At 49.0% G+C, this 10,678-nt stretch overlaps 2 protein-coding genes across 2 annotated transcripts; both read right to left on the bottom strand.

Moving 5' to 3' along the window:
- Nucleotides 1-33: 33 nt before the first annotated feature.
- LOC108602384 (solute carrier family 41 member 3) lies at nucleotides 34-1,433 on the bottom strand. The gene is made up of 2 exons (XM_017990495.1): nucleotides 426-1,433; nucleotides 34-369 (listed from the first exon to the last, which is right to left on the bottom strand). Exons 1-2 carry the CDS (start codon nucleotides 1,392-1,394, stop codon nucleotides 277-279), a joined length of 1,062 nt encoding a protein of 353 aa, XP_017845984.1. The 5' UTR covers nucleotides 1,395-1,433; the 3' UTR covers nucleotides 34-276.
- Nucleotides 1,434-1,747: 314 nt separating this feature from the next.
- On the bottom strand, nucleotides 1,748-10,521 carry LOC108602835 (adenomatous polyposis coli protein). The gene is made up of 5 exons (XM_017991084.1): nucleotides 10,435-10,521; nucleotides 5,391-8,669; nucleotides 5,207-5,330; nucleotides 5,019-5,148; nucleotides 1,748-4,963 (listed from the first exon to the last, which is right to left on the bottom strand). The coding sequence occupies exons 2-5, from the start codon at nucleotides 8,618-8,620 to the stop codon at nucleotides 2,091-2,093; spliced, it is 6,357 nt and encodes a 2,118-aa protein (XP_017846573.1). The 5' UTR covers nucleotides 8,621-8,669; nucleotides 10,435-10,521; the 3' UTR covers nucleotides 1,748-2,090.
- Nucleotides 10,522-10,678: the final 157 nt, after the last annotated feature.

Raw genomic sequence — 10,678 nt, 5'->3', positions numbered from 1 at the left:
ATTTAAATTCAAATTTTTGAATTAGTAGCAATATTTATTTAATCATTTGACAGTGTTTTAGAATCATAACTATGCTTGGTTTTGCGTAAAACAGTAAACATAATCGCTAAAAAGCCTGTGCCCATGCTATCACATAATGCGGTCAGATAAGGAATTGCACAGCTATCCGGATCAGCTTTTATATGCCAGAAGAAGTGCACCAATATATGTGCAACCCAGAGGAGAATAAACAGCAGCACCAAGCTGGTGATGACAAATCCAAGTACAAAGCCCCATTTAACGGATATGTAGTTGGTGTAGAGAAAATCGGCACTGTAAACTAATAATACATTGCCCGGTATAGAAATGCAGATAAGTATGCGCGAAACTCTGGAGTACACAGTTCCATAAAAAAGAGCATTATGTGGCCAAATACAGATACGTACACCTTCGGGCATTGTACCGGGCTTGGAGCTTTGATAGAGCAGTGAGCCCATATTGCTGGCCTGCACACACACTAGATTGCCCCCAATGCCATTGATGATGGGTGAATAGACAGCAAAGCTAGGAAATTGAGTTACAGAGGAGCTTAGCACAAAGCCTCCAACTTGACTGATGCACAAGGCACCAATAACAGGTATCCAGCCATAGGCGAGCACTTTGCGTGTATACAAGTTCTTCAGCACCAAGATAACCCAAAGGGGTAGCAGCAACAATAGATACAAGCACATGATCACAATGCTGATCCACAAGTAGGACCTGTCAAGGTCATGCAGTTGAGCAGCTGTAAAAGAGAGCAGACTTATGGATATGACATCGCCTATGGAGGCTACAATGGGCGTGGCCATATAGTCCGGATTGAATCGATAGCGTTGTGAGAACAATATGACCAGCATCAGTATTGAATCCAATACTAAGCACGAGGTGGTTGAAGTAACCAACGCTGCGGCCGCCAATATCGAGAAATTCTTAAACTCCGGCTGTTGTGCAATAATGGAACTAACACACACTGTAAACACCACAAGGAGCATAGAGCAGACAATTGCCTGCACTTGCACCAAGGCTAAATTTCCAATCACCAACTGGCGTATGACTTTGCAGTCTTGCAGATTGCCAATGTTAGACTGCGTGGAGAAGCGTGATGCCACACACATGTCCAGATTACCCTTGAGACCGCACAGCGCCGGCACCAATACAAAGAGCTCGTTCATTTCTCTATACACCCTCCAATCCTCCACATGCCCCATAACCAAGCCTGCCGTAACGACGCCAATGCTAGCTAGAAGAAATGGCACTGCAATCTGACCCAAAGTCGAATACCAACGTTCCTGGTAAACCTCGTCGGCGGCCAGAGACAGCGTTGACCGTACTTCTGTTGCTCCAGCTGCTGTTGCTGCTTGCGCATTTGGTGGCATCTATAAATTTGGTATTTGTTGTAAAAACAACCTACTAGATTGCTGAGAAATAAACAACAAATATCTATAAACTCAGTAGGCACTATCAACATAAAAGTTGTCCTGCCATAATTCCAGGAGAACTTCATCCTCACCGATGAAACGCTGATCTTGAGATAGCCGCTGGCTTAGCTGTCACATATTTGACATAAAAATTAATCCTTTAATTTTTTTTAAGATTTTATAATTGAATCAATACGCGCGCCGCAGCGTCGCGTATAAAAGCTTTTACATACGATATATATTTCTATATAATATTATGATAAATCTTAAATCGAAACTAAAAACTAAAAATTGCAAAATTGTGAAGCAGCTAAAATTGAATACACTTTATAATTATATAATATTATAATCTTTGTTGTAACTCAGCTCAGAATACTTAAGAAGCCAGTGACTAAGAGTTGCTAATATCAAGGATTATAGCATTAAAATAATAAATAAAAATTCTTTAAACATTTCTTGTGACAAAAATAATATTTGGTTTGGTTTTTCAAAGGAAGCCAAAGGAAAAATTACGACTACGTAAATGGAGTTTGTTGATACATATATAAAAATTTGTTATATAAGTAACTAACTGTATAGTTGTATATAAGCTAAGTTTATATAGATTTGGCTAGCGCTGACTGCGTATTAATGTGTGTGTGTGTGTGTGTTCCTTTATTTGCGCATGGGTAGCTTGGACTTGGATATGCCCACTGGCGGAGTATTATCAAATGTAGAGCTGCGCAGCAGCGGCGCTGGCGCTGCATTTAGAGCCTGCGTTGAGTTTGTTTTATTTGCCAAAGGCTTGGGCTTGGCATTGACTTTACTACTCTTACTTGCCGTTACGTTAGGCGTTGTCTTTGATTTGCCCTTGACCTCGTCTACGCGCTTCCAGATGTTGGCGATGCGACTTTGAGCTTGATTTATTTTAGCAGCAGCGCTGCCGCCGCTTAAGTTTGAATTACTGCGCGACGGCGGCGTCGTCGCCGACACGCGTGCTGACTGCGCTGCAACTCGCGACGCGGCAGCGGCTTTGGCGCTAGCGATACGTATGCTTGTATTAGCGCGTTGTTGTTGTTGTGGCGGCAGCGAGCGCTTGGGAGAGGCGTTGGCGCTCTTGACTGCAGTTGTGCGTTTGGTGGGCAACTTGCTTGTGGGCGTTGCCTTTGTGGGACTAATTGCCTCTACAATGGGCACTTGGACATTGCTGTTTGTGGGCTCATCCTTCACAAACGTGCCCTGACGCTCCAAACGTGGGGCTGGTGCTGGCGCTGACGGCGCTGCTGGCTTTGACTGCGCTGCTGGCTTCTTCTTAAGGGGCAAACGTTGTGCGGTTAACACACTGCGCTTGGCTATAGTGGGCGACAGCGTTTTCTGTTTGTTCGCTGCTGAGGCAGCGGCGGCGGCGGCACTGCTACTGCGCTGACTCTGCATGCTGTAGGGTGAGACATAGGCTGGCTTCTTGCGTCCACGCACCACTTTGACTGCAGCTTCGGGAAGTTTAGCTGGCGACGGCGGTGTCGGCGGCGGCGGCGGCGTCGCTTGGCGAGCTTCAGTCACCGGCTCTTGCACTGCTTGCTGCAGTTGCTCTGGCTGGCCAATATCTATATCCGATATGTAGGTAAACTGCTGCATCATGGCGCGCATGTCTTGCTGCAGCAGCTCACGTGGACACTCGATCAACTGCGTCTTGTATCGCTCCGCGCTGCCGCGCCTGCGATTCTGTCGTGGCGTTGTGGGCATGTCCAGCGGTAACTCCTGCTCTGTTGCTACCAGCTCCAGCTGAAGTGTTTCATTGCTGCTGATGGTATAAGTCTTGTAGCGCTCCTTGGCCAGGCGACGCTTCTCTCGGGGCGTCAAGGTGCGTCTGCCGCCAGGCGAGGGTGTGCTGCTCTGCTTGGGTGTGGACTCGGCGGAGCTAAAGTCCTCATTCATAGTGGCATCCTCCTCAAAGTCCTCCTCATCCTGGCAGCTCTGCAGCAATGTGTTGTCCTCGCAGGCAGCCGTCTCATAGTTGGACACTGATATAGTTGTGGCCAGACTGCCGTCAGCCAGCTCCGATTGTATGCTCTCCACACTCAGCATGGAGTCCAGCAGCTCGTCCATTAACGATGGCGGCTTAATGTTGTCCAGCAGATTGCAGCTGGAGTTAATGCTTTCGGCGCTGCCCGCCAGCTGTCCCAAAGCTCTCCGCGCCAGTAGTGCGGCCGGCAGCGCCTTGCGCGCAAATCTCGGTGACTTGCTGGGCAGACGCAGGGAACTGGGCTGCGTATTGCAGGCAGAGTTTAGCGACTCCATGCCCGAGGGCGGACGCACCTGATCCAAATCCAAGCTATTGTTAATGCTAAAAGTCAGGGGTTCATCGTGTTGCTCCTGCTCCAGCTGCTCCGCCAGCACCTGCGCTTCGTAAGCTATCAGAGTGGATTGACTCAGAATGGAGGCGCTGGTGCCATTAAATAAGAGTGGACGTGCCGCTGCCTGCTCGCTGCTGCGCACAGCGCCACCCAGTTCAAAGTTCAGACTGCTGCGCTGAGTGGGCGTGGCAGTCATCTCTGAATAGTCCGCCTCGGTCACATCATCATCCACGCTAAGCTCGGCGAGGATAGGCGGAGATTGGCTCACGCTGGGAAAGCTAACATCATTGGGGCAGCTATGCTCCGTCCAGGTGTGGTTGGTATTGGACTGACAATGGGAGTGGGAGTGGGACTGGGAGTGTGAGTTGGAATTGGTTCGCAGCTGCTCCGCGGACGTAACAAATTCCAGGGTTAGACGCTCTACAGACTTAAGCATTAGATCTGGATCCTTATGCTTATCTGTCTGGCTTGAGGCTTGCTGGGATTGCTGCTGCTGCACTGCGTCTAGCTGCAGTATAAAACTTTGATTTGACTCATCACTTGATTGACTATCCTTAGACCCAATATCGCTCAGAGTCGGAGTGCTCACGCGACTTGGAGCTGGACTTTCGTCGACTGCTGCGACGTCGATGTCTTTGGCGTCGTTGAGAGGAAACAGCTCCTGTTGCTGTTGCTGTTCCTGTGGTTGTTGTTGTTGTTGGTGGCTCTTGGGCTCTACGTCTGGAGCTGCTGTGCTGCTGGCACTGTTGCCGGCTGATGTAGTAGCTGCCATTGGGTGAGACTGTTCCAATGCAGCTGCAGACGTAGCTGGCCCGTTTTTTGGCACGGCTTGGTTAAGCTTCTTTGTGATTCCCGTATTGATGCACTCCTGCAACAATTTCTCATCCTTGCGCTCACGTTCCCTTTGGTGTGGATGCTGCTGCTGCTGCTGATGATGATGATGGTGGTGGTGATGACTGCGCTGCCGCTTGCCGACAGACTGCGCCGGCAGCTGCACAGGCAGCGAATCAAATTGTTGTTGCTCCTTATGCTGCTGCAATCCTTGCCTGGTCGGCTCCTTGCTCTTGTACATGCCATTAAGTATGCACAGTTCAAACAACGACTTGGACTGATTGTCGTTCGAGTCACTGGAGTCCACCGAGCTGTAGTAATCCTGTTGCGTTTGCGTCTGCTGCTTGCGAGCGGCGCCGCTTGCTGAAAATAAAATCCACATAAGATACTTTTATCCATTTAATGTGCAACCAAGTACCTAACACAGTGGATGCTCTCTGGTTGGACGTCATTGGCTCCAGTGGCATTTCCAATTTGCTTAGCGAACTGGAACGTTTGGAGCTGTAGCCAAGATTCGACTTCGGTCGATTGCAACCAGCAGCGATTGCCTGCAAAAGAAAAATGCGATTTAGAGAAACATCTCGATGTTAGGCGCTAGTAGCTCACCTGACTCAGCAGGTTGGTATCATCTTCAGAGTCAATAGACAAGGAGCTCAAGGAATCATCCTGCCAAGCGGCGACCGCAGCCTCCGCAGGCGGAGCAGCGACTGCTTTAGCGGCGTGCTCAGGGCTACAAAGAGAATGCGATAGAGCTTATAAGAGTTCCATCAATAGCTAATGTCGCACTTACACCTTGGTGTCCTGCAACTGAAGCGCAGGGCCCACCAGACTAGAGCCCACTGTGAGATTGGACAAGCCCGAGACGACAGAGAAATTGCAGGGACTATCCTCCACCAGATATTTGCTCATCTCATCGCAGACGGGCAAATAGGCGGGCAGCACATTGCCGCCGCGACGCAGCATGGCAATGGGATCCTCTACAGCAATGGAGGCGGCGGCGGATGCAGAGGCAGCGGCTGCGGCTGCGACTGCAGGCTGTTGCATGCCCACGCGTATGCATTGCTGCAACAGATGCGCACCTGCGTCAGAAGCATTTGAGGAGACTTCGGTGTCTTCGGCAGCAGAGCAGAGGTTACTCTGGCTGCCCAGCTTGGAGCGCAAGGCAGGCGTATCCTCGGTGCAATAGCTACGCGTAGTCTCCTCTTCCAGTACCGGTGGCTTGGCATGCTCCGACTGTTGCTCCTCCAGCTTTGGCTCATCCACAATGCTCAGATTGCTCAAACTGGTGCAATTGGAAAACTGGGCCGGAGTGTGCTCCACATGGAAACTGCTCAGTTCATCGGTGAAGACGCTGCGCAGCGGCTTGGAGCTGGGAGCGCTGATGCGTCGCGGTGACTGCGGCATAGATTGCGTGGGCGAATCCGGCAGCTCCGAGGGTGAAATGACACCGCTGGCCAAGCGACTGAAATCGCTGACCACAGAGCTCTTGTCCTCATCGCAATTGGCCACATCCACATCCAGCGAGTCCATGGAGCTGCGGCGTGAAAACATCAAAGGTGTTTCCAAGGCGGAATTGGGTTTAGTGGGCGACTCCAGCTTGGGGGTCTGCTCCGGTTCCGTCTTGGCTGTCACCTGGCGCAAATCCGTGATAGACGCCGCATTTGAAATAACATAGGGCGTATCCTCAGTCTGATAACACTTGACGCTGTCCTCGATTAGCAGCAAAATCTCTGGAGCTGTGCTGGCATCGCTGGTCTTGGCAGCTTCGGCATAGCGCAGACTAAAATCCGTAGGCTGATCCAAGTCGGTCTCCTGATATGTGCTGCCAGTTGTCGCAGCCACAGCTGCTGCAACCTTTGCCTTGCCGCCCTCACTATACTTGGCAGCATAGTCAATGGGCTGCTCCTCCGCCTCCTGGGTCTGACGCTGCAAGTGCTCATAGACCGTATCCGACTTGGCAGAGTAAACCGAGTCACGACTCTCGCTCTTCAGACGCAGCTTATCGCTGCCCAGCTCCTGTTGCAAGGCCTTCTGCTTGCGCGCCTGCAGCGTGGGCAGCTGCTTCAAGCCCATGGAACGCGCAGTGGCGTCCAGCGGATGTGCCTGCTGCAGGGCAGGACGAAAGTTGAGCAAGTTCTTCAGAGCCGAAGAGCTGCCCTCACTAATCATGGCATGCTTGGAGTGTATCAGCGAGCGCAACATGGGCACCGCGCCATTGTCCCACAAGAACTTCTGATCCTGCGCACAGCGCGCCGACAAGTTCCACAAGGTGCCGCAGGCATTGCTGACCACAGTGAGGCTCTCGGACTTGAGCTGCTGCAGCAGAATGGCCAAACAGTTGTGCTGCCGCAGAATCGCTCGATAGGGTTCATGCACGGCAATGTGGGAGGAGACATTGCGTAAGATGCCGCCGGCATTTTCGATGATCTTCAGGGTCTTGCTGGGCCCCTCGTAGCTCAACATGCCCACGAGGAAGCCCAGAGCGCCGGGCACAGCGCAGAACTCGGCCTTGTTGGTGCTGCAGTGCGCCGAGAGATTCCACAGGGCGGAGAGTATTGCCTTGAGCGTGTTCTCGCTCTTATTGCGCATGGCCGCCTTGGCCAGGGCGCCGACAGTGCCAATTTCATTCAACACCGTCTTCATATGCGCATCCGCACGCCAGCTGAGATTGCGCAGGACACTGGCGGTCACTTGCAGCAGATCATCCGCGGCAGTAATGTCCAGCTGCGCCACCAGCGCCTCCATGAACTGCTTCTGTCCGCAGAGCAATGCCTTGTTCTGCTCATCGCCAAAGGTCAGATTGGTCAAAGCCATCAGCGCATAACGCCGCAGGCTGTTGCAACATTGATCCTCTGGCTTGGGTCCATGCACTGCATGATCCAATTGCACCAGATTGGGTATGACCTGCAGGGCGCCCAGCTGGCACATGGCCTGACGATGCTCCTCATCGAAGCTCACCTTCATGAGCGAGCTGATGGCCGCCAGCGGATGTCGTTCGGAGTCATCTGCGATGGCTTCGCCGCCGCTCTGCAGCAGCGTCTTCAAGAAGTTTCCATAGTCTATGATCTGATCAAGTAGCCGCAGCACTTTGGCCTCACGTCTGCCTGCCTTTTCGTCCGGATGACTGTGCACCACATTGTGCAGGGCTTGACTAGCACATCTTCGCACCTCTGGCTCATTGTCGGAGGCATGCATCATCTGCACCAGCAGTGGCATGCAACCGGAGCGTCGCAGTGTGGCGCAGCTCTGCGCATTCCCAGAGAGCTCAAGAAACTTTTTCGACATTTCCAGCGCATCGTTCTGGCCCAGCATGGACAGCAGGGAGTAGACGCACTCCACCTTGGCGCCCAAGCTGGCGTCCAGCTGCTGGCCCGTGCTGGTCCAGGCGCTACGTGGCGCCAATGGCGGCGGCGCCGGCATATCTGTGTCCAAGAAACGCGACAATGTATACGAAGGTTCCTTGCAGCGCGAACTGCGCGTCGATGCCGCTGATGAAGTTGTCGACGCTGACGACGCTAGTGTCTGACGCTCTGCCAGCTGCTGCTGCTGCGCCGACTGCCGCTCAAAGTTGCGATCGAGGCTGCGATGCTCGCGCAGCTCCTGCGCCAACATGTAGTCCGGCGGTATGGGATTCTCATCCAGAAAATGCTTGATAGGCTTTACATTTCCACCACCAGCTTGACTGTTGCTATTGAAATGCAACGTATTATCATCCTGGGTGAACTCCTTTTTGGTATAACCACAGGCGGCCAGCTCATAGTCGCTTATCTCGCCATCTCGCTCATACTTCTTGTCCATCTTTAGCTGCTCGCCTGCTGCTACGCTGTAGCCATAGCCCGGCTCTTCGTATTCAGGTGGTGGCGCTGCATCGTAGTCCAAGAAGTGTGGTTTCTTCTCTGGCACATCCACATCATCCAGGCTAACCACCGCCAAAGCTGTGACAAGGCTAGACGGCGTCACGCTCAATCCCACGCCCACGCCCTCATCAAGCTCCAGCTCTAGCTCTGGTGTCAGCGCCATGCTCTGCTCAGTTGTCGCACTCCAAGTGGGCGATCATTTCGAAAAAAGACTGCAAATAGAGTGAGAGGCGTAAGCAATCAGTTCAGTGCATCATCATCATCATCATCACCACCACATCAACTTCATTATCAGCAAAGCACATTGCTTGTCTATTTATAGTTTACAATGGATATTTGTCTGTGTGGCCAACTTGGGACCTTGAGCGAAACGCAGCAATTGCTGTAAGAGCTCCAGAATATCAGGTGTAATCACAATACACACACACACACACACAACCCCTACACATGCACATACTTGATGTATTAAAAAGTTGAGTTAGTCTACACACAATCATTACGAATGATGATTAGCTGTAGTAGCTGCAACATTTTTTTTTAGAAAGTTGGTCTTTTTGCAAAAAGTTTCCAGTGCATGAAAAAGATACAGATGCGTTTTTCAGCTGCTTAATATTGTTATTATATTGTTGTTGTTTTTGTTGCTATTGTTTTTCTTTCTCAGTTGTGCTGCAGCTGTTAGAATTGCATTTGCTTTTGCGCATGCGCCGTATAATTTCAAATTAAGCATGTGCGTATGCTATGCTATGTATGTGTGTGTGTGACTTTGAATTAACAGTAAATTAGTCGCTAATAATTGCAGTCAAGCTCCAATTGGCAAATTGATAGAAACCACAAAACAAATTTGCGTATTGAGTAACAAAACGGAAATGGAGAACAAAAAGGCAAGGCAAGAAGAGCGCATAAGAAAAAAATATGTTTTTTTTTTCTTCTTCATTTACAGTTAGTACTGGTTTGTAACATTCTTGCACAAGCCAATACGTAAGCAAACTGATAAGGCACATTGATTAGTTGAGCTGAATGAGGTGGGAAGAGGGTAATGTACGACATTTGCCGGCAGTTTTAGTAAGCATGATGAATCAACACAGCAGTTCATCAATTAGTCAAATGCCAGAGAGACACACACTTGTTTCTATTTCTTTATTATAAATTCTTGGCAAGTACCACAAAATATAAGCAAGTGTATGTAGGTAGATGCGTCACTTGCCCAGGCGCCGCTCCCTCAGCACTATTCCCTGTTCTTCCCAGTGTCAATAACCGCACACACTATATACTCTGTAATACATACACTTAAAACATATCCAGCAAATAGTCTACGCTCTGTTAATAATGAAAATATGAAAGTACGCACTTTTACATAAATATTGCTATACAATTTCTATCTTGTTGTTGTCTTTTGAGCGCAAGCAGAGTTAGAGATTATGTAAATTATAGTAAAGTAAAAGGGAAACTAAATACAGTAACTACACTCACACATATGAATATGCACATACACACACAGATGGCAATTAAAATAAACATTAATACGTACATATGCTTGCATGTATGTATAATAAATTTGGTAATTTGCTCATGCAACCAACAAGATAAAACTTGACTTTTAGTTGAAACCAACAAATAACTGCATTAAATAAAAATGATCAATTGAAAAGCTCAAGGAAGCTGCAGTTTACCACACATACACATTTATATGTATGTACATACAAATGCACCCGCGCACGTTCAATTTGATATTATTGATTTTTCCTGTAAAAGGAAAATACACACAACAACTGTCAAAAATTAAAGCGCATACATTTTAAACTAATTGCGACAAAAACTTTAACAAATTATTACCTTATCAAGAAGCTTGCGCCAGTTAAGCATTTAATTTATTTACGTTTTTCTCCCACACACACACACACTCACACACGCACATAGAGCAAATAAGATTTTTTTATTGAAGAACACTCCCACACAAAGCGTTTTGATATAGCATACCTTGACTAAAATAAAGTTATTCAAGCTGACAGTCTGATTAAACACATTTCACACGTTATCTTCACTATTTACTTTTACCGACTCATGTACATTTCGCGATTAAACAATAAATAAGAGCGCACGAAATATGCTTGCCACTGTAGCTTATTTGATTCTTTCCAACTCGATGATAAGCAGTACTCGATAGCTTGTGTGCAGTCTCGATATTTTTTGCTAGTCATCGCGTTGCCAATCAATTTGAGAG

Source organism: Drosophila busckii, chromosome 3R, assembly GCF_011750605.1.
Source record: "Drosophila busckii strain San Diego stock center, stock number 13000-0081.31 chromosome 3R, ASM1175060v1, whole genome shotgun sequence".
Lineage (NCBI taxonomy): Eukaryota > Metazoa > Arthropoda > Insecta > Diptera > Drosophilidae > Drosophila > Drosophila busckii.
Note: the sequence above shows the minus strand (reverse complement) of the source record. Positions and strands in the feature narration are given on the sequence as shown.

Coding starts and splice junctions, on each gene's coding strand:
- LOC108602384 (XM_017990495.1), bottom strand. CDS start 1,394: ATGCCACCAAATGCGCAAGCAGCAACAGCAGCTGGAGCAACAGAAGTA. Junction 370..425: donor CCGGTACAATGCCCGAAGGT/GTACGTATCTGT, acceptor TGTGTACTCCAG/AGTTTCGCGCATACTTATCT.
- LOC108602835 (XM_017991084.1), bottom strand. CDS start 8,620: ATGGCGCTGACACCAGAGCTAGAGCTGGAGCTTGATGAGGGCGTGGGC. Junction 5,331..5,390: donor CAGTTGCAGGACACCAAGGT/GTAAGTGCGACA, acceptor TTCTCTTTGTAG/CCCTGAGCACGCCGCTAAAG. Junction 5,149..5,206: donor ATACCAACCTGCTGAGTCAG/GTGAGCTACTAG, acceptor TTTCTTTTGCAG/GCAATCGCTGCTGGTTGCAA.